Genomic DNA, 23,123 nt, shown 5'->3' on the forward strand with positions numbered 1-23,123 from the left:
ACCGAAGCGTGGCTCGACTATCTATTTGATCTATTTTATTTATGGCTTTATTCGTCCAGTAACCAGTAACCAATAACGGAATAACAATCGCTTAAAATGGCGAGATACGTAGTATGTTGACATTTACTTAAAGTGCTCTTTTACTTAAAGTCCTCCACTGGGGTGTAGGGAGACTTTTAAAAATTTGTCAACGTACTTATTGCCCGTTATCGATTATACTTGCGAAACGATGTATTCGATCAGCGCCGGTTTATCGAGTTCCGCGGATGTAGACGACGTTACGATCCCGTTAGTTAAACGTGATCAAAGCTGCCAAGTGACCGACGAGAGCACCGGCGAACCGTGCGGCGAAACCGAGGGTCTGCGTATTCTCGATGAATTTCGCAAATTGTACGAGAGTCGCATCGAGAAGGTCGATCAGGAAAACGGCGACGAGTCTGATCGGGTTTCCGTAAGCAGCATTTCTTATCGCAACGGAATTCGTTTCATGCATGCCGTTTCGTTTGATTCTTTCGTCTCGTCTTTTGTACGATATTCCAAGTGCTTCAACTGCAGCTTAAAAATATCAACTTTTGTTTGTAATCAAAACATTATACACTTTGTAGATGAAGTTGCAGATAATGAGCGATTGGATCAAGGATTTAGGAGAACAAAATACTATGTTAGTGCATACGGTTGAAGATTTGGAGCAGGCCACGTGTAATAGAGTGAAGTTATTGGAAGAAAAATTAAAACAATCATCGCAATTAGTTGTAGATAATTTGACAAGATCAAGTCATTCTGAAAAGGTCAGAGAGAAAGAGATAATTTAGTTTTATTATATTATTACAATAGCTTTTTGATAGTTAGAAAAAATATATAACCATATATATCTGTATTATAGGCTTTAAATACACTTTCAAATCGTGTCAGTCAATTGGAAAAGGATGAAGAATATCTGCAACAGAAAATAGAATATCTGCAAAGTGACATTAGAGGATTATTAGAAGTGATTCGTCGTGCACGTCAACAAAATATTTGGAATCTCGATGGTATTACATTCTTTGAAATTCAGCCCGAGGATATTCCAGTTCCAGAGTAAGTCTCACTACTACTATTATCAATCGATTTGTGTAATGATTATATTACATTTTTGCAAAGAATTTACTAACACAAATTGTTTTATCATTACAGTTACATCTGTAGTCAGGTAAATATGTGTGTAAATGCAGCCAAAAAGCTCAGACTTGTTTTAGATATAGAGCATGGTAAACTTCAAAAATCAAATTATCTATGCAAAAGCATATGATGCAATATTTGTACTGCTATATATTTATAATGCAAACTGGAGGCTTCTTCTTTGCTCCCTACACCCATTATATTAAATTTAATTATTTTATATACACATTTATTTGTATTTAATAAACTGCCAGTTGTCTTATTTAATAGAGTATTATATTTTCAAGAAGTGTGTGTGTGTGTGTGTGTGTAATCTATGTTCATTATGTATTACATAATATACTAATGTCACAAATATAACAATTCCTTTTTTGATATGACATTCAATAATGTATTTTTCAAATTAGGAACAGACAGACACTGAACATATAAAATCCTTGAATTTGCAAGTAGAACAACTTCAGGAAAATGAGAAAAAATTGATCAGGTAAGATATGTATACAATTCTTAATATATGCACTAGAAAATATTTGTACTTAGGAACTATTATTATCTGTTTGGAATTTAATGGATATATCCATCTCTTTTTTTCAGATAGCATACTAATACTAATATTTTTCTTTTATTTTGTATCTACATAGATGCATTATTTTCTAAGATGTACTTTTTTCAGCATATGTTCAGAAGCAATAATACATTTAAAAATTCTTAATTATTTATACAAAAAGAAATGTAGCTTTATTCTTACTTTCTTTCTTAAGCTCTCTTTTATATATATATGCACAGAGATAAAAGAATATTCTTTCAGATCTCAACTAGAACTGGAAGGAAAAGTAGCAGATCTTATGACAGAATTATCAGTGAAAGATGAGACTATAAATAAATACGTTTCTAGACTTCAGTGTTTTTGCGAGAAGCTCAAGGAACATGCTAAACAAACAAATGAAGTTATTAGTCATCCAATGATAAATGATCAAAATTGCGATGTAAGTTTATTTTTCATAATTCTTGTATACAGATAGAAACTCATTCTGATATTTGTTTCGGTATTTTAAATATTGATTTTTATAGAATAATGTAGAGGCAATCATGTTATAATAGTACTATAGTTAGGAATAGAAAAAAAAAACTATTTTATTACAATGTTACAATAATTGTTCTATCTAATGTATTCTGAATTTTACATTTTGCAAGCAAGACAACGTTATTCATGTTTTCCAATATTAAAGCAAGAGACTCTCTTATTTTAAATTTACATTGCTGTTCAGATTATCTTAACACCTGACATTCTGGAAAGTGTATTAGATGTAAAAGATTCAGAAAACAGAAACTTACGTAGACAACTCCAGGATGTTGAATCTAAGCTTATGGTGTATACTTATGAAAACAATATGGGTACAACCAATCTACAAGTACAACTAGAAGAGAAATCTAAAAAAATACAACAATTGGAGGACAAAGTGGCATATCTCGAAAAAGTTAGTTTATTACTAAAATATCTGTCTTTTATATTATTAATATATTATATTTTTTATAAGATATTTCTTTTTAATTTGAGTTATTGAATTATTTATTGAATTTATTTATAAAATATGATTTTTAATTATTTTAAGTTTATTTTATTATAGTATATATTTTTTGTTGATTTCAGGAAGCTGTGGAAACGCGAGATACACTGACGGCGAAGATCACTACATTAGAAAAACAAAATTACCATGCGAATATAGGGAATCTTTTGAAGGACGACTTAATTAAAGAGATGCGTAAAGAACTGAAGGAAGCGACTTCAGAGGTACAATATAAATCCATAAAGTTTTAAATATAAATTCATAATTTTTTTACACATTTGTAGAAGGGTCGCTCCACTTTTACTCGCGTCTGTAATTCTCGTAACCATGTTGCTGTTATCACTAAGATGAAACCTTCCCATGAATCCTTCGAGCAATTTCCAGTGTCAAGTCTTCTACATATATCTGCGCAGCGAAAGAATGATATGTCATTTCTGTATGATAACTCTAAAAACCTGTTGAATTATGGGAGACAAAACGTATCAATAATCAATGCAAAATTACAAAATAGATTGCTTAATCTACAAAGCCATTCTCGAGATCATATAGATACTCAAGCTGCTCGATACAAATATTTGAAGAATATCGACAAAAAAATTTTACGGACTGCTAGAAAATTATCACCTCCTTGTAAAGATAGCAATTTGCAAGATAGAATCACGGCAAATACTCATGTTTATTCGGCCACATCGTATCTTCAAGATAAAACCAATAATATCCCGAAGTAAACTGAATTGGATTTAAATGTAAATTGCTAAACCAAGGCATCTTTTTACATGTTTTTAATAAATTTTATATCTTTGTTTTAAATATTTAAATTCTTTAACGAATTTGCATTGAATTGGCGTTCTTTAATGAGAGTTTTTAGAATTAACTGCTAAGAAACACGCAAAACAAAGCAAATTCGAACATTTATATTGATCATTATTCTTTCAATAGAGAATACCTCTATTATATAATAAGTATTATATATAATATAAAATAAGTTCATAAATTCTTAAATCAATAAATTATTGGATATTTAGAGCTTTGATAAATATATGGATCTATCTGTGAATTGATATGCATTTATGTAATTAATGGTTATGTATTATTAATGTTTTTAAAATAGTTTACAAATTTCATTCTTTACAACATCATCCGTGAAAAACAAAAAATCTTATATAAACATGATTGCCTCATTTATAAAATTAATAGGTTTTGGATTAGTCGTTTTTATATATTGTTACACATTTATAATAGATATATAATTAATGTTAAGATGTACTTAACAAAAGTCATGAAACAAAGCAATCACTCTCATAAATTGTTTAATTAACATATTTTATTTATCTATTAATATATATAATTAATAGTAACTGAAATCTAGGAAATGTATATTTTTTACTTTATAAATTACATCTCTTGTATATATAATAATTTACACAAATTTAATAATTCATAAATAAATAATGCTATGTTTCTTAACTTTTATTGCAATAGATGTAGGTCATAGTAAATAATACAATATAAATATTATTTGTATGCCCGAGTTTGGCCATATATTTTAACTTTTTCATGTAATTTCAGGATGCGTCTTCTCGGAAAGTCCGCATTGATACAAATAATTTTCCAGAGGTGAGTCAAATCAAATGTAATCATCGCACATAACATGATCTTGGAATGACAATATTGTTCTGTTTTCAGAAATGTTCTCTGCCTTGGATAAATATCTCGCATTCTAAGAAGGTTTGTCTATATAATGTTGCATTATATCTGCGTTTATATCATATTTTTGCATGCATATTTAAAGAAGAATATCTTTCTTTGTATATAAATAAAAATTTATATATTATTATTGTTATTTTTGTTTCCAGGATGAATTTATATCATTTCTGAATAGTACAAAAGCGCATGTGCAAAAAGAATGTGAAATTTTGTCAGATATAAAGCTTGAATTGGGGAAATTTGTAGAAAAATTAACTGTAGAGACTAATGAGGTAAAAAAGCAAGATATTATTATTTTTTCAAATATTGTAACAGAGTAAACATTACAACAAAATATCAACCAGAGATTTTTTTTCTTTTTTTTTCCAATTTATTTTAAGAGCATATACTTTTAATTTTTTTACTCTTCCTCTTCAAAGAATATATTTTTCTCAGGTCAATGATTGTATTATATCTAACAATTGTATGAATAAAAATAAACTTTTTGCAAGTGGCATGTCAGACAAATTGGTCAACTGTATTGAAATTATTACCAGAATGTACTCGGAAAGAGAAAAGGAAATTATCCTTTTTGATTGTATGGTATGTATATGATATAAAAACGAAATTTGTTTTATTCGTTGATTATTTAATGAAAATAATTGTAAGTATTGCTATTTTGATCACATTGTGCTTTCTTTTTCTGTAGATAAAGAAAGAAGAAAATTATTGTGTGTGCAGTGATTCAAAAGATATTAAAGTAAGATTATATGTTTTAATATTTATTTTATTTATTTTTATCATATATATATGAGTTAATTTATAGTGAAATATATATATTATACTATAAATTAATTCATATATTTATTTCAGTCAAATATAAATAATGCACGACAATTTAAGTTGATGGAAGAATTCAGAGTATGTACTGTAGAAGCTCAAGCAGCAACAGAAGATATTCATGAAGAGATAAACACTGTTATTTCCACATTTAATTCACGACATCAGAATGTACATTTATATTAAAAAATCAATAGAAGCACAAATATTTGCAATGATTTAGTAATCGACATTGATTTAATATATTTTCAGTATGAAGAACTGAGCAAGATGGTTACTAGTACCCAAACTTACTTAGCAAGAACGCGAGAAGGATTAATAGAAACTGTTAATAGATTAGAATTACAAGTAATGTGAATATGTATAAATCTATAATCAATATATCAAAATACATACATGCTTGTACACAATAGATATTCAAATATAGTAGTTCTATTTCAAGTTGAAGTATAAATTTTAATCTTGAAGTTTTGTTATACAATATATGTTATATATTATCTCTGTGATCGAAAAATATATTTTTCTTGTCAGGAGGAAGAGAGAGTGAGACATAATGAAAGAATTGTGAATGGCAAGCATAAACTGAAAGATATAAAAAATGAGATTAATCAAGTTCAATCAGACTTGTCCCGGTGCATTAACGGTATGCAGATGAATATACAGGTTCGGAACATTTATGTTGAATAATTATTACGTTAAACTTTTCATCAATTTTATTTTGTTATATATAAAATTTAAAATAAATTTTAGGAATATCATGAATCTGAGTACACAGAAGCATGCATTAGCAATGATTTATTGACTGTTGTAATGGAAGAGGTTGAGCAAATACTGATTAATTTGCAATTATTTCAAACTCAGGTTAGTTCGAAAAGAAATAAAAACAAATCTCTTATTAAATTCTATACTTTGGCTATATTAAAAACATGTATTACATAAATATCGTCTTTTAGGATGGTTGTATGACGTCAATACTAAAGGGTTTAAGAAGTCAGTTATGTACTATAGATTACTCTTTAAAGGATTTGCAGAAGAAAACCAGTGATGTGGTGAGTATTTTAAGAGAAATGTTGTTAAGAAAAGAAATTGATGGTGAAAAATGTTTATCTGTTAAATACAATAACAAGGCTCTAAATACGTCAAAGTCAATAATAAAAAAGGCTAATTAGAGCCGGATGCGTGATATAGTCGCAAAACAAGAAACAAATAAAATTGATTATAAGTGCTGTTATATGTATGGTATGGATGCAATCAAAAAAAGAAAAAATTAAAAATTCAATTAATTAAAGGTGCTGTTTAATTAGATGTTTCGGTCCATTTCAGATCATCTTAAATTAGTACATCATGCATCCGGTTCTTATTAGTCTTTTTTATTATTGGTTTATCTGTTATATTCTTCCAATTATACAATTATATTTATGCAGCTCTTAAACAACGAAATTGCAAAAACGACATTCTGTGAAAGGGAAGGCAGATTGGCTAAACTCGAAGAAGAGGTCGATTCTGCACATACAAAAATGCAAGATGTATTGGAAACTTTTCTTTCCACAAAACAGGAAGAGAAGGTTATTTATATATTAGATACATTTACTAATATTTATATAATAAATTAATTAAAAGGTTTGTTTTTTTTATTTTATTAATGTGTTTTTTTATACAAAAAACAGTTTTTTTTTAAATTTTTTTTCTATATAGCTTTTTTTTATTTTTATTTTTTATTGATATATATATATACTTTTTTTTCTCTCACACTCTTGTATATATTTTAAATTAAATTCAAGAAAAAATATTTTTTCAGATAATAAAAAGAGATAAATAATTTTTTAATTAATTTAATATTTAAAAAAATATATAATATATTAAACTGTTAAAATTAATATTAATTTTAAATTTGAAAATATTGTTTTTTCAGGAACAATTTCCTCACTATGCTTTTGACAATCAGGTATTAAACTAAATATAATTACTGTAAATAAGTGTAATTTTTGCCTTTTAAATCATAATTACACACATACATAATTACATACATACACACACACACACACACACACACACACATACATACATACATACATACATATACATATACATATATATATATAAGACCATGTATTATTATTTTACAGGAGATAAATGATATAATTAAAACGAAAGAAGACTTACGTAAATTAAAGAAAGAATATGATGATCTGAAGCTCAATATGGTTCAGGTATACAAGTGTATAGATTCTTTAATTTATTTTTCATAGAATAGATTTTTATATAAATCAAGTTGCTTAATTATAATATAATTATGTATATATAAAAATTTTTTTGTAGAAATTATTGATATTTTATATGCTATATGTTGCAGCAAACATGTCAGATAAAATATGATGAAAAACTAAATAAGTGGAAAAATCGTACAACTGATCTAGAAGATCAAATCAGGATGTTGCAGCATGAGGTAACTGTAACTTAATTTAATTACAAAGAGGTATTTTTTATTTTGGATTATTTAATATTGTTGTTCTGTGATAGATAAAATGTAAACAAGAAACGAATAGTTTTTTAAAGAATGGTATTCAATCCATGGAGAAAGAATTGATTACTATACGAACAAAGGCAGAAAATTATAGACAATGTCACAGTAAAGATAGTATGGAACTGAAAAAGAAAATAATAGAATTAGAAAATATTGTAAGCTTTAACTTTTTATAAATTTAAAATCATACATGAACCATTTAATATTCTTTTTATAAATTCAAAATCACATACTTCATCTAATATCCATATCTAACCCGATTTTCAGATCAAAACACAAAAAGAAATTGAAAATGATCTTCGAAAAAGTTTAAATAATGTAGCAAATATTAAGAAATCTACAGAAATCTCAAATACTTTTGTAAGTAAATTCTTTGATTACATATATAAAAGTATATATATTTTTATATATTTTCTTCTTTTTTATAAACATTTACTTTTATTATAAAGCATATGGACTGTGGCACAGAAGCAACACTTTTACGCTGCGATTATCCATCTAAATATGAAGTAACTATCATAACAATTATAAATATAAATAAATTTAATAAATATTGTTTAATTCATAATTGCTGCAGTTATATATTATGTATTAAATACATAGAGTATAAATTTTATGTTATAATTTTAAAATGTATAGCTACTTATAATATTTCTTAATAAAATTATGTAATATCATTTTGTATTTTTCTTAATACAGAATATGTCTGACTTGTTCAAAACTGTGCAAGATGCAGTGCAATCTGCAAAACTAGCAATCCAAGATCTTGAAAGTGAATTTAAAAAATCGGTTGGTATTTTTTTTTTATTTTATATATTACATTAAAATTAAATACACAAAATATGCTAAAAAGGCTACTATTATAAAAATATATTTACAGATATGTGAAGAATCATCTTTATCTTCTGTTTCTGCAAGATCTGTTGTGATATTGACAGATTCATTAGGAAAATGTAAAGAAAAATTGGATGTTTGTTTTCACGAGTTAAGTAAATTTAAAAGTGCTGTATATTCCAAAGAAAAACTAGTAAGTTATGTGTTTTCTTATTATTATTATTATTATTTTTTTTTTTTTTATAATAATATATGAATTGAATAATATAGTATATTTAAACAATATGCAACTCATATTAATTATATAAATGTAATTATTATTTTTATAAATAAAATACTTTTTTTATAATCATCTAAATATTTAAAATTGAATGATCTCTTTTCAATTTGGTTTCGATTTCTATATAAAAATGAATCTGTTTTTGTGTGAAGAAAATACATATTTATTAGAAAATCACATACAATTAAGTGTAAATTTTATTAACAAAATTATTCTAGCTACAAAATATGGAGGAAGTCATACGAATACAACGGGACTCCTTAACAATGAGTCAAACAGAAGTAAAAGATCTGTATCAGAAACTACAAGACAAGGTAAATTGTGAAGTTAATAATGTAGATTTTAATTGATGGGAGATCTCTTATGATATTATGCGATGATAACGTTTTGATTAAAAATGTCATATAATACTGCTATTGCTTTTTTAATTGAAAATTTTAAATTATTAATTTACGCTTTTCCTCTATGATATATTTTTATAATATATAGGAATATTATATATATTTTTATGTACCTTGCATATTAATAGGCAATATGTGTCACAATGTATATTATAAATAATATTAATATATCTATACTTGTCAAGAATGAAGTTTGAAGGTATGTATTGACAAAATATTATAATATACAAAATAAATTTTTTTACAGATTGATAAACAAAACCTTACTATCGCGCAATATGAGAGAGAGAAAAACGAATTGCTGAAACAGGTTTGTTCCTTTCCTTTTTTTGCCATCTTTTATTACCAATAACATTTGCATTCTAACATTGTGCTATGCTTTGTAGAATGAACTCCAGATTCAAACCATTGGTCATTTACAAAATGCCGTTGTTGAAGCTAAGAGAAATTTGGATCAAATGGGTCATAAAGCGATGAGCGACGTGAGTGACCTGAGACCTGCGATATCGTCTTCGTCCTTTAATCATAGGAACGTGCATGATGTTTAAACGTGTAAAATTATGAATAATTCAAATTGCTATTTAGCTTTTGCGTTAAAATGTATTTATTACAATTGTAAATAATATTGATTGATGATTAGTAAAAATAAGATTCTTTGAAGATGATGGACTATTGCATTTCTCTTTTCGCCTTTAATGTTTTTTTGTCATAACAATGTGAATGCGAATATAATGAGTACCATGCATGACATGTAGCTCGTTTAAGCAAAACATTTAAAGCTTGGTGATATCCTGATCATGCTTAAATATCTTATTTATGGAGTGACGAAAAATTGTGTGTGTGATATATACAAGCTATTTAGATTAACAAGTGTTCTGGATGAAAATTAACAGATGGATCCAAAATTAACAAATAACACAAACTATGTACGTGAGTGTCCTCTGTTTTTGGATGTAAAAAAAGAATAAATTGTATAAAAAAAATGCATTGTATCTTTACAGCTTTGCAAGAAAGATGAAACTATTCATGAATTAACAATGTGTATTGATGAAACGCAGCATCAGTATAATGAATGTTTTACAGAGGTGAGAAATATTATATTTGTATCAATTAAAAATTTCTCTTGATTAATTGATCAACATATTATTAAGTATTTTTAATCTAATTTTTTTTATATATACTCATAAGGCAACTAATCAGGATTTGTTATTGGATTTGCAAAGAGATTCTATTGACAGTCTGCACAAGAGAATTTATTGTCTAGAGTATGATAAATGTCTAATCATTACTACTCTGCATACAATGTATTCTTCGATCTTAAGTGTAGTACAGGTATAATATGAAGTCTTTATCTTTTAATAATTTACATTAACAATAATTGAAATAATGAAAGAACCTTGTATAATTTTAATAAAGAAATATGTACATTGAATATAAGTGTTATATTTTTTATTATATATATAATGAATATATACTGTGTAACAAAAAACTAAGAGAAAAAATTTATGCTATATATATGAAATTATATAAATTTGTATACATGCATTTATGTTTGTCGTGTTATTAATTTGAATATGCGAGATGATTTAAAGAATTAAAGTCAATCTTTTACAGACATAAGATATTTGAATTTTTTCAGGAACACATACATGATCATGTAAAGGATCTCCAGGAATTGAAATGGAAGGTACATTATTAGAAACATAAACTACTATTTGAAATTTTTGTCTTTATATATGTATTGAATATATTTTGTTATAGATGGATAGTTTTATGCAGATGAATTATTCTGAAAACAAGTACATGAACAAATCATGTACAATGTCTCTTAGAGACAAAAACTGCGATACTCAAGATCTGGAATATCCTTCAAATAATATTGTGTTTAGAAAGTCATTGCAGGAAGGACATTCAGGTAATTTTCTATCTATGTAAGATAAAATCTAAGACAAAGATGTATAAAAATAAATATATTAATATCTTAGATAAAGATGTAGAGAATACTGCTCAAATACGACAACTAACTGAATTACAAAAAATGAAAGATAGAGAATGCAGTTTAAGATGCGAAAATCAGCGACTTAAGACTGATCTACAGTGTCACATATCAGAAATTGACAATTTGAAGAAACAACTAGGGCATGCTATACAAAAGGAAAGTGAATATGAGAAACTTTTACTGAAACTAGAAAAGGAAGAGAAAGAGGTGATAGTGTTTAAGTTTTCCTTTCTTGCGTGTTCTCAATTATTTTATATTATTTTGACTTTTTAAAATGTTTGATTGTATAACAATAGTGACACCAAGAATATGTAAACATAAAAAAATACTAGTAATAATTTAAATTTAATAGTTAAATAAAATTTTAAGATTAAAATGTATAGCTGGAAGTATTAGTAAGATTTAGTAGATTTTAGTATGCATATGTGTGTGTAAAATTTGTGAAGATTAAAAAATATTATATTACCTATTTTTTTGTCTATAATATTAAAATCTGTAATAAATCATATATTTTGTTTTTCTAAAAAAAAACATTAATGCCACTAAATAATTTGTAGATTGAAATCTTAAATGACCAAATTACTAATAATGAAGAGATTATTAAGAATCAGTCTAATGAACTTGAAATGCTTAGAAAAAGATTATTCATGAAGGATCAACAGATAGAGGAAGATTTATCTGATTTAAATGTATCAGAGCATAAGATACTGAATCTTCTGTATAATCGAATATATTCTCTGAAAGTTTTACTTCAAGAGAAATCGGATAACATGGTTAAATTACAAGCCGATTACGAATTACTTAAAGTACATATAGATAATTGTATCTCAATGTTTAGTGTATAATAGAATATACAAAGTGATTTGCATTTATTAATCGATCAATTGCGTCTTTTCCAGAATGAGAATTCTATATTAAAAAGGCAGAACGATATTACTGAAACTCGAGCTCAAGATGATGTCTTTCAGTTGAAGAAAAGGGTAATGTATAATAAAACTATCTTCTTGCATTTATCGAAAAGGACGAATCTTTTATGTGATTCTTTTCTTTCAAAATTTTTCAGCTCAAAGCAACACGCATAAAATTGCATCAGATAGAAAGTGATTCTCAGGGAATGATAGAAGATTTCAATGAAGCTCAAAAACAGTTAATGTTAGCAATAAAACGTGAAGTAGACTCGCAAAAATCATTAATAATTATGGTAATATGTTATTACGAAACAAATAACATTTTAGCAAATTAGTTACTAAAATTATATATACTTTATTTTAGGAACAAACTTATTGTTCTAAAATCGAAAAAATAAAAAATGAAGCGGTCGATCTGCGTGATTTGGTGGACAAATTGGGCGAAGAATTGGAAGAAACAAAAAAAAAACTTGAGTCGAAAAGTATCGAGCTTTGTCAAGCGCAAGATAAATGCAAAAGTTACACTGATCATTTAGATATCATACGACAAGATGTATATATATATATATATATTTTTTTTTTATTTATAATAATTTTATTTTACAAATATAAATAAAATAGAAATAAATTATTTGGATTTAACAAATTTTTTATTTTTTTAGCTCGAGACGGAAAAGGATGAATTAATAAAGGCCGAGAATGTGAATCGTGACTTGATTCAACAGTTACAAGAATATATGAACGAAAATTATCATCTTGGCCAACAGAAGATTTCACTTGAGCAAACTAATTCTACGTACATAACCGAGGTACAATGCTTTTTCCTGTCAATATTTTTAAACAAAAGATATTATATGTACAATTTACGAATACTTTTTGTAAATCATGTATCATTACATTTGATACATATAATTGTAATCTGTAGATATATCATATTTTCCGTTTTAATTATAATTTATCGTATTTTGATTTTAATATTAAGATGTTATTTTCATTTTAGTTAAAGGATATGCGCAAATCTTTGTTTGAATTGAAAAAGGAATGCCATTTAAAGGATCAATCTCTAACATATATGTCAGTTGATCTGACTGAAGCAGCTGTGAGTAGATCAGAACTCTGTAAGGAGTCTCAATATATAATTTCATGCATCCGTGATTGTATGGAACAACAAAAAAAATACAACAAAACTTTAGCAAAAAATCTGGAAAATAAGCAACAATTTTTAATGCAGCTTATATTTGAAAAAAAGTAAGTGTACAAGTAATATATTTAATAATTTTAGATATGGGTATCTTTTAATTTCTTTTTTCCCTTATTTATCCTCAAAATCAAAGGTATTTTCTTTTTCTTCTACATTATATATCTATTTATTTAAATAAAAATTATTTTTATAGAGCTCTATTAATTAAAATCAAGAAGTTGAAACGAATTAATTTATTAGCACAGAAACTGAAACGAACACACAGACAATTATTAAATGGTAGAGGTCTTAAAAAAACGCATATAAAAAACTATAATATCTCGCTGTCGAGAACGCGTCAGAATGTAGAAACAGATTTAATTTCAAGTTTGGATTATACAGATTTATACAAGGTTGGTATTCGAAAAGAAAAAAAAGAAAAATCAGAATTCTTTGATTGCTTTATTTTTTCTCTTGTTTTTAGAAATATTCCATAGAACCAAAAAGAACTAATCAACGGATATCGACATGCGGTGACTCGTGGTGGTTTCCTAAAATGGAACATTTAATGAATGAAATACAGAAAAGTAATCAACGGTGGGATGACAATTTTAACCACGCGACGGAATCTGATACTTCATTGGAAGAAAACCGTGATTACGGTTATCAGTCTTCTTCTGCAAGCAAATGAAGATAAGCGAGAGATTTTTCGTGATAAAGACTGAAAAAATGATGCGAAAGAAGTTTCATGTCGACTATTGTATGTCGCGAACGTGTGTGGAAATTTGTATCGTAATTTATGTTTGTGCTGTCTTTTTTTTTGCGTGACACATAATTTTCTATACATATATATACATACATATATATATATATATATATATATATATATATATATATAATTATCAAATGTATCTTTAAAAAAAAAATAAATAAACGTTTCTTGTAACGTGTAATATGTTTATCACTGCTGCACAACAATACAGTGATGAGTCATATAAACGAGATGTAGTAACACGATATTTTCCATGTATATTTTGTGAAAAAATTCAAGTACTATTTCAGCTTGGTTTGGTGTGAATACTTCTGCACAATACGGTGGATCCTAGAATTGTTGAGAATACAGAGTAAATATATATTATATGTACAACATAAATTTTAATATATACATGCATATTATAATTAAACTTCGATTACCATAACGGTATATAAAAGAAGATGTTCGAAAAAATATTTATATGGTTCGTCAGCTGTATTCCAATAGCTTGTAAGAAAAAAGTTATGAGTCGAAATTATTAATTCTATAACTATAGAAATTTGTTGATCATTGAACAGTTTCTTTCTAAAATACAATATCATTCCTTTATAGCTATAAGTTATTATTACATAAATTGCATAAAAGGAGACAAATTAAATATTACATTTGTTACAACATAAAATTTCATTGTGTAATTAAACAAAAGTGTTCTTTCTAATTAAAAATGTTAATAAACACATGAAATATTTTGCACATATTTATACTTGAAAAATTTGAAAATTTGCCATAGAAGTTTTACAAATATCTCTTTGTTTTTATCTTTGTATGGTATGTTACACAGAATCTTTTCCTCTGAAAATAATGGCATACATTTATCATATTACATATGTAACAAATTTAAGAAAAACACGGTATAAATATAATTAATCATAATAGATATATTGCATTTATTAAGTTATGCACATTATTGAATAATTTTAATAATTTTAAGCAAAATGCGAATTTTTACCGAGAAATAGTAAAATTAATTTTTTATCTCTTTGCTTTCTCATGCAAGCTATATCTTCGGACGTTATTAATTTGGAAAATGGACAATCATATTGACTATGCAACGGTACATTATGAAATTGCCAAGGTCCACATATATCATCATAATTTGTAATACTTTCCAACTCGGGCTCAGAACGTACTTTCCTGAGTATAATTTTCGTATCATCTAGTACAGTGCATTCGGATAGAAACCTGCGTTTTATATTTACTATTGCTTTCGATTTGTTGTTATCGTTCATTTTTATATCATACTTTGATATGTCATAGTATAAACAATTATACAAATAATGCTACCAACATATTTACTGAATACAGAAGTATGTCAATATTTAATATACCAAATGTATGAATATGTAAGTAAATTCATTAACAAAAGAGTTACCTTAAAAAAAAAAAAGAGAGAGATTTGTAAATGGATAAATGCATATGTGCATATTCAATTAAAACAATAAATTGTCATATTTGTCCACATAATAAACTCACGCTTTTTAACGAACAGTTTTCTTTGGTCGAATAAAAAAAACAAATTATAAAGAGCCATTGTAATATTCACAAGTTTATTTTTTTTTTCCCGTGTTATTCATTTATAATTCATTATGAGTTGTTAATAAAATTAATATACAATATATTTTTTAGAGCAAGAGATTGTTATATGTGTTACAAACTAAGAAAGAAAATACATAGTAATAGCAGCAGGGATAGCTTCTCCTATCTTACAAGATCTTTGCGTGCCAAAAATTCATTAGACGTTGCATATTTTAAATATACTGTTATCAGTATATTATCAATATTTACGATGTATTATATTAATGGTATATTATATATATATTTTTTATTAATTATTATTATTAATATTATTTATTATTATTAGCATTACTTATTACATATATAAATCATATTTGTCTATATGATTTATATAATATATATATAATGTATTTATATATATATTTATATACTTATAACGAACACCGCTCATTACACTACTAGAATTACAAATGGGAGCTTTCTTTACCACCTCTTAATAGATCTGATACTCAAAATAGATGATATATCGTCGGTTACATTGAGACGCAGGTTCTTAGTCAATCACTCAAGCAAAATATTTGCAAATGTCCTGCATAGTTCACTTCCCACTCTGTATTTTTCCCATGTTGTTTGTGTCCTCGTTTCAAATTCATCGTAGCACACTCATGGTGCACTTATCTTTGTAGATTATAGTACATATCTGTAATCAGAAATAGATAGCGCGTCTACACTGCAATATTACTCTAGATGCATATAAACGACGAGTTTAATCAACATAATAAAAAATAGATATCGAGTAGTTTAGCTTAATTAAAATTTTTTCTAGGTCAATAATATAAAAATAGGTGTGACAGTGACATTGTATTGACATATAAATTTTGTTGAATAATTAACAACTTACACTTGCAACTTACCTAATTTAATAAAAAATCTCTGAAAGATAATTAATTCTCTCAGTAAAAATAAAACAGTGATAAATGTTTAAATAGTACACATCAACTTTGAAAAGTACATAATGTTAAGTATATAGAGTTTTCAAACATACAAAGATCTTTTCTCTTTTTTATTATATGTATGTAATAATGAGGAAAATGAGAGTCACATGTATGATTCCATCATATATGTATTATATTTGTTAAATATCTACAATGCATAAGAGACTGTAACTATACTACAAAAACAATTTGTTTTGATGAATTCTGAAAACTCTCTCTTTTCTCCGAATAAGAATGAAACCTACCTGTGATTTTAACAGAATATATCTAGATAATCTCGTATCTCATAAAAAGCAAAAGAGAGAGAGAGAGAGAGAGAGAGAGAGAGAGAGAGAGAGAGAGCGGAAATAAATATATAATTAAATATATAAGGATATTAGAGATTATAAAGAGAAAAATTGCACCCTGAGAATTTCTTTTTTTTGTAACAATTTTAAATAGTTTTACCTATCACATTATTACAAAAAATATTATATTTCAAACATACAATCCAATGATACGTATCATTGTGCAGTAGATGAGAGTATTATTATAAATCGCAAGAAACATTTTCGCAAGCTTGCATAATGGATCATACACATGTGTATTCTTGTAGCACCTTTATCAGTCAGAAAGTAGAATCCACCAAAGAAAAAGGAAACCTTTATAAATTTATAATGTCTATTAATATTTATATAGTGTTTTACATAAACACTACATGCCTATACAATCTCAAGACATATCTATAGTATCTTGTTAAATAACTTTTTTGCAAAATTTTGTAAAGATTATGCGCCTAAATTAATCGCGAATAAAGTAATAGAACAGAAAAATTATAATAGAAAAATAATATTGTTTTTAAACATTATATAAGACATAGATTACAATATTATTATGCACATAATTCGGACTTCAATAAAGCTGATACAATAATGTTAATGTTACTTAAGAAGTAAAAAGACGAGATATCGCATAATATTATTCAATGTTGGCCATTCAACGAAATAACATTGCAAAAGTTTGGTTAAAAAGAATTATTTCGATTATGTGGGATTGCTATATTAGATATTTCTATATTAAAAAGCTTGAACAGAGATATATTGCAGTAATACTAAAAGGAAAATTCACCAAAAAATGAGCACAGATATGTGATTAGGATAGAAACATCATAAAATTTAGAACTGTTTTTTTCACATATACTTTGTGTAAACCATCTTTTAATTACAAGAAACTGTCAATATCAGCTAAATATCATACATCAATATTATAGATACACATTTATATCTTGCAGATTATAAATTTGACGATCATATAATGGAGCTTATTTTCACAATCCGCACTTTTCTTTCTTATCTAATTATTTTAATCCGCCGTGTTTATTTATTGTTCCAATAAATATAAAGAAGGCAAAAGGCGCGAGAGAATATATACTATAAAAAATATTAAACATATAACAGGAAATATAATATACTCTATGAAACTGCATGTATGTGACTACTCAGAGATACCTCCTATATTATATATACTAATACAAAAATCTGCTAAAAGCATTTTAAAGTGCAAATGTCTATTCTACACAATATGAAATTGATATATTTCCCCGTTTCCCTTTTTTTTTCCTTTTTTGATCGCGCTTTCTTTTCATTATATATTCTATTATTATAAAAATATGTGAACAGATTGATATACACCGAATATGCATTTGATTTGTAACATATTCATTAGGCATATCAAATATTTTTTCAACTTTTCATTAATGGAATAATATCTCTTCTAGTTTTTTCCTAATTAATTTTGAAAACAGTATATATTCAAATAATGTAAAAATATGTATAGATACGAATATATATATTGTGAGACACATACGGATTTAGATAATCACTTGCAGCAATTGCCGGTTGCTGCCTTTTGCCCATCCGACTCGACTAGTCGACGACCTTGACCACTCGAACTTGCGCTTCCTGATTGTTCGTTCTTAGGAAGCTTTTTAGCTGTGAAAAAAAAGAAAAGATAATTATTTGTTTCCACGTTTCTACGATAAAACTATACGTGTATCAATATGTTTTAATATTGTAGACCATACACATATTCTCTGTTCTCAAAAATATTATTTACTGTTCAACATGATGTGTTATCAACATGTACAAAGTTTCCACGCACTTTGATTAGTGATAACGTGTAATACAAGATGAAATAATATTTTGGTGTATATATTATCAAATAAAATGGCAAGTTTAATACAAACATACGTTATTGCTTGATAATACCAATGTTTTTTTTTACAGCTTAATTATTTTATTATACTACTCGTTACCTATAATAACATAATGTATAATCATATATTAATAGAAATGAAACAAAGATATGTATAGCTTACCAATTGCAAGGAAAATATCGTTGACATTCATCGCCGTTTTAGCAGATGTTTCCATGAAAAGAAGGCCATTTTCATCTGCATATGTTTGAGCTTCATCATATTCGACAACTCTTTTATTTGCCAAATCTGCCTTGTTTCCAGCTAATGCTATTACTATACTTGGACTGGCCTGGCGCTGCAATTCTTTTACCCATGTTTGGGCACGTGAGAATGTATCCTAATGAAAAATAACCAAATATACGTTTAGTTCTGTATTTACTGATTCATCTTTATCATAAAGATAATTCATGAATTTATATATTTCTCTCTCTTAATCCTTTATTAAAGAAATTGACTGCCTACCTGGTTTGTTATATCATATACAACAATGGCTGCTTGTGCACCACGATAGTACATTGGCGCAAGACTATGATAACGCTCTTGGCCCGCAGTATCCCAAATTTCAAATTTTACAGTTGTGTCGTCCAAACATACGGTTTGTGTTAGAAATGCAGCTGGAAATAATAACATTTGCTATAGTGACAAGTAATCAATAAATAAAAAAAGCATACAAAGATTAAATATATAATTTTTTTTATTATATAAACAATATAATTTTTTGCTTGTTGTAACAGCATTGTAATATTAGTTTCAGTTTTAAAATCAGATAAATTATAAATATTTCTTTAAATATATAATTGCGTATACAATTTAAAACAAGTTACAATTAAACAACTTTATATTTATATAACTTAAAAAAATAAATTATATTTTGATAAATATGAAATTGAGAATTATATTAGTAGAACTATATTAGTATTCTTACCACCAATTGTACTCTCCTGATACTCGTGGAACTGTCCTTTGACAAACCTTAAAACAAGGCTCGATTTTCCAACTGCAGATTCACCAAGTAAAACTAGCTTAAACTGACAGATTTTCCCTTGTGTCGATCCATTTGGTCTTTGAGCCGTACCCCGATTCGCCATGATCACCTAAAAAGAAAATTTAATTTGTTAGTTTTGATTAATCTTGCAATTTTATTAATTTTGAACAATATCATTAGGCTTTTGATACATTTGTGAAGTCATATTAAACTTCTAAGAAGCTTCTCTATTTGCTTTATGATAAGTTTTACACTTGTAGGTATGTTTAGTGACATCTTTTTTTTAGTACCATTGGCTAGCTGTTATACTTAAATATTATAAATATCAGATAAATATAAATTCAAGTGAATCACAGAGTTACATATTCTAACAATAATGCAATATTTTAATAAAAATTTTGAAATTTTAAAATATTTAATATAAATCTTGTAATAAAGTATTTTTCTTTCAATATCTACACATAATATAAATTAAATAAAACTTTAATATTACACTCATGCTAAAAATCTAGCGTTTAATATGAAACACACATAAAGATATTTTTAGAGATGCTCCTACATAAAAAAAGTTTTGTAGAAAAATAATATTCGTCATAACGAGATCTTATAGTTTGCTATTGTCATTGCTCGCTGAAGTTCAATTGAATAGATAAATGTCTATTTATAATTTTATATGTATGACAGATAAGATGTTTCATGCATACGATAGATAATTATAATGCTCTTAAACTGTGTAGAATCTACTTGCCTATTTAATTTCAATTAGGAATACAATAAAAGACAAATAAAAGATAGGATATAATTTTAAAGAAAAAGATCACTCGAGAATAATTGTAAAAAAATGTGAAAGAGGCAGAAAATCGTTTTAAAGACAGATATTTTCATGAAATACGAAAGTGCAAATGATAAGATAAAAATATTCAAAAAAACAAAGATTGTAGGATGAAAACGATATTAAAATAAAAGTATTATTAAGACAACAAGTCAGTAATGCCTGAGAGATCTCAAAGTGTAAAACAATAAATCACTTGTACTTTAATGTGTAGATCATTACTGGATTTATTATACTTTGATTAACGCGATCAACTAGAATTGAGGATTTTAAAAACAAGAACGATTACTTACAAGCACGGTGATAAAGTCGAAGGGGTAGCTAACAAATTTGAGAAACAAAAAAGTACAGGCTCTTTTTAACCCATTAAGAGATCCGGCACTGTTAATTATATTATCCAATTAACTCTTTGTGCGACTAAAGTCGTCGAGAACGAGTTTCCCCGCATTACTTTCTTTTTCTTTTTTCTTTACAATTACGATCGCGAGAGGACGACTAGCGCGAAAGAGATCGAATACGGGAGTAGCCGTCACGAGAAGAGCGATGCACCAATTTTTACGACAATCACGAGATTCGTACAATGCTTGTAAAAAAGGATCTTTGGTTTTATGTACCGTACGAGCTGTCTCGCGACATTCGCATGGAGAGAAAAATTCGCCGAATAATTACTCTACGTCAGTGATAATCTCGAGTCATCTCGAGTAGATGGGATATTATCGAAAAATCATGGAAAACCGTTAAAACGACGCGTCGACGATGAAGGAAAGGAGAAAGACGGGACACGGGATCACGGGAAGAGCTATGTCGTGTATATTTATGTGTGTGTGTGTGTGTGTGTATGCGTGCGCAAGCGCCGCGCAACGTACGTGTGTGTGTGTGTGTGTGTGTGTGTGTGTGCAAATAAGAGGGAGAGATAGACAATGCGAGATAGCGGAAAAAGATCGGCGAAGGAAAGAGAAGGAGTAAACGAGAGAGGGAAGGAGGACAGGAGAGACGAATAAAGGGAGTGAACGAGAATGCGCCACGATTGTTACAGCCCTGAGTACTTGTCACCGTCCGACGTTGAAACGTCAGCAACATCCGAAATATTAAAACGCCCCTCGAAAACTCGAGCACAAGCGGAGCGCATCGTCACCCGACGGTCACCTTTTCGTCTCTCTCTTCCATCGAATTCTCTCGGATGGGGAGAAAATTATAATTTAGCGATTCGTTTCTCATCTCTCTCGCTCGCTCATGCTTGCACGCTCCCGGGATGACGGACACCTGCCAAAATAGAGATCATGAGTCTCGGGAGTATGCTTAACCTGTTTGCGTTGAGGAGGTTCGCCGTTAGATTGATGCGCCTCGCTGGCTAGCTGCTTCTTCGGGGGATGTTAACGATGACGACGACGACGACGATGTCGACGATGTCGACGATGTCGACGACGACGACGACGACGACGACGACGACGATTAACGTAGATTCACTGGCGCGAGCCGAGTCAGACTCGAATCAGCACTTGCCACCGATAGATCGGCCCGTCGACCGAGCATAGATCGCGCAATCTATGTAGAACGTGTACATTTATGACAGCTCCCGGCGACGAGAAGAGTTAGGGTGGACAAGATACACAAAACCACGCACGCAAAACTCCAAAGACAACTCTCCTCTCTCTTTCTCTCTCACGCGCGCGAACCGATCCCGTCAACTGTATTCGCACTTTCGTCCTCTCGCTCTTCCTCTCACTCTCTCTCTCTCTCTCTTTCTCGCGTCGTCGCTTCTCGCTCGCACTTCGATATCGTCGCGCACAACCTGACGGTGAGGAGGCGTACGTCCCGGGGGAGCTATTATCGCTTTACACCTTCACGACTTAATCCTGCGGTCGTTCCCACTTTTCCTCCGTAACCTACATCGATGGGCACCAACGACGACGATGAACATACATCGACAGCGAGTAATCGGAACTTTGACACACCGTTGCGTTGGAAGAGGGAGAGAAGGAGAGAGGGAGACAGAAAGAGAGAGAGAGAGAAAAAGGGTAGATTACCGACACGCGCGATGCATACGGTGCTGCGTCACTTTTTGCCGATTCGTTCCGCTCCGTTTCCGTAGATCGTACAACGCAGTGATCTGCTCGATTTCGCAGAATCGGAAAAGCGAAATCTCGAAACGTCGAACGGCTCTCTTTCTCTCTCTCTCGCGACTCCGCCGTTTTGCCTTCTCCGCGATTCACGAATGTATACGTACCGACTACTACGAACAAGTAGGAAGCAGTATGTGGACCATAGACATATAAAATACGTAGACGGAGCATTAGCTGTCGATATGGGCAAATGGGAGAGTTCAAGATACACGCAAGCGGGATGCATCGGAATGTGATCTTGTTCG

General features: G+C 28.5%; 2 protein-coding genes across 6 annotated transcripts; one reads left to right on the top strand and one right to left on the bottom strand.

The window, feature by feature from the left end:
* Positions 1 to 151: 151 nt before the first annotated feature.
* On the top strand, positions 152 to 14,244 carry LOC138943803 (putative leucine-rich repeat-containing protein DDB_G0290503). The gene is made up of 43 exons (XM_070314745.1): positions 152 to 451; positions 606 to 788; positions 884 to 1,077; positions 1,174 to 1,189; positions 1,566 to 1,645; positions 1,967 to 2,144; positions 2,427 to 2,636; positions 2,810 to 2,950; positions 4,296 to 4,343; positions 4,413 to 4,454; positions 4,583 to 4,705; positions 4,869 to 5,015; positions 5,122 to 5,172; positions 5,286 to 5,423; positions 5,505 to 5,600; positions 5,784 to 5,915; positions 6,003 to 6,113; positions 6,206 to 6,301; positions 6,677 to 6,817; positions 7,165 to 7,197; positions 7,379 to 7,462; positions 7,606 to 7,698; positions 7,773 to 7,931; positions 8,044 to 8,136; positions 8,226 to 8,285; positions 8,476 to 8,565; positions 8,657 to 8,803; positions 9,109 to 9,204; positions 9,539 to 9,601; positions 9,678 to 9,773; positions 10,293 to 10,376; positions 10,480 to 10,623; positions 10,931 to 10,978; positions 11,053 to 11,206; positions 11,277 to 11,497; positions 11,848 to 12,096; positions 12,190 to 12,270; positions 12,354 to 12,491; positions 12,563 to 12,751; positions 12,861 to 13,007; positions 13,199 to 13,446; positions 13,593 to 13,791; positions 13,863 to 14,244. Exons 1-43 carry the CDS (start codon positions 230 to 232, stop codon positions 14,067 to 14,069), a joined length of 5,472 nt encoding a protein of 1,823 aa, XP_070170846.1. The 5' UTR covers positions 152 to 229; the 3' UTR covers positions 14,070 to 14,244.
* A 1,479-nt stretch (positions 14,245 to 15,723) lies between these two features.
* Rab5 (RAS oncogene family member Rab5) lies at positions 15,724 to 23,066 on the bottom strand. 5 transcript variants are annotated; one of them, XM_070314757.1, is made up of 7 exons: positions 22,060 to 22,976; positions 19,864 to 20,032; positions 19,401 to 19,552; positions 19,059 to 19,275; positions 18,548 to 18,672; positions 16,622 to 16,640; positions 15,724 to 16,407 (listed from the first exon to the last, which is right to left on the bottom strand). In XM_070314757.1, the coding sequence occupies exons 2-5, from the start codon at positions 20,024 to 20,026 to the stop codon at positions 18,560 to 18,562; spliced, it is 645 nt and encodes a 214-aa protein (XP_070170858.1). In that variant the 5' UTR covers positions 20,027 to 20,032; positions 22,060 to 22,976; the 3' UTR covers positions 15,724 to 16,407; positions 16,622 to 16,640; positions 18,548 to 18,559. The 5 variants fall into 5 exon arrangements, with proteins under 5 accessions (XP_070170858.1, XP_070170871.1, XP_070170866.1 ...); XM_070314770.1 differs by lacking the exons at positions 16,622 to 16,640; positions 22,060 to 22,976 and adding an exon at positions 22,983 to 23,066; XM_070314765.1 differs by lacking the exons at positions 16,622 to 16,640; positions 22,060 to 22,976 and adding an exon at positions 21,049 to 21,572 and having other exon boundaries at positions 15,725 to 16,407.
* Between the last annotated feature and the right edge of the window lie 57 nt (positions 23,067 to 23,123).

This window comes from Polyergus mexicanus, unplaced genomic scaffold, assembly GCF_030449975.1.
Source record: "Polyergus mexicanus isolate NDT 795.1 unplaced genomic scaffold, iyPolMexi1.0 SCAF_2, whole genome shotgun sequence".
Lineage (NCBI taxonomy): Eukaryota > Metazoa > Arthropoda > Insecta > Hymenoptera > Formicidae > Polyergus > Polyergus mexicanus.

Excerpts from the sequence above, each read along its gene's own strand:
- LOC138943803 (XM_070314745.1), top strand. The coding sequence starts at position 230 with ATGTATTCGATCAGCGCCGGTTTATCGAGTTCCGCGGATGTAGACGAC. Across the intron at positions 8,804-9,108 it reads TATATTCCAAAGAAAAACTA|CTACAAAATATGGAGGAAGT; the intron begins GTAAGTTATGTG and ends AAATTATTCTAG. Across the intron at positions 10,624-10,930 it reads CGATCTTAAGTGTAGTACAG|GAACACATACATGATCATGT; the intron begins GTATAATATGAA and ends GAATTTTTTCAG.
- Rab5 (XM_070314770.1), bottom strand. The coding sequence starts at position 20,026 with ATGGCGAATCGGGGTACGGCTCAAAGACCAAATGGATCGACACAAGGG. Across the intron at positions 19,553-19,863 it reads TCAGGAGAGTACAATTGGTG|CTGCATTTCTAACACAAACC; the intron begins GTAAGAATACTA and ends TATTATTTCCAG. Across the intron at positions 18,673-19,058 it reads CGATATTTTCCTTGCAATTG|CTAAAAAGCTTCCTAAGAAC; the intron begins GTAAGCTATACA and ends TTTTTTTCACAG.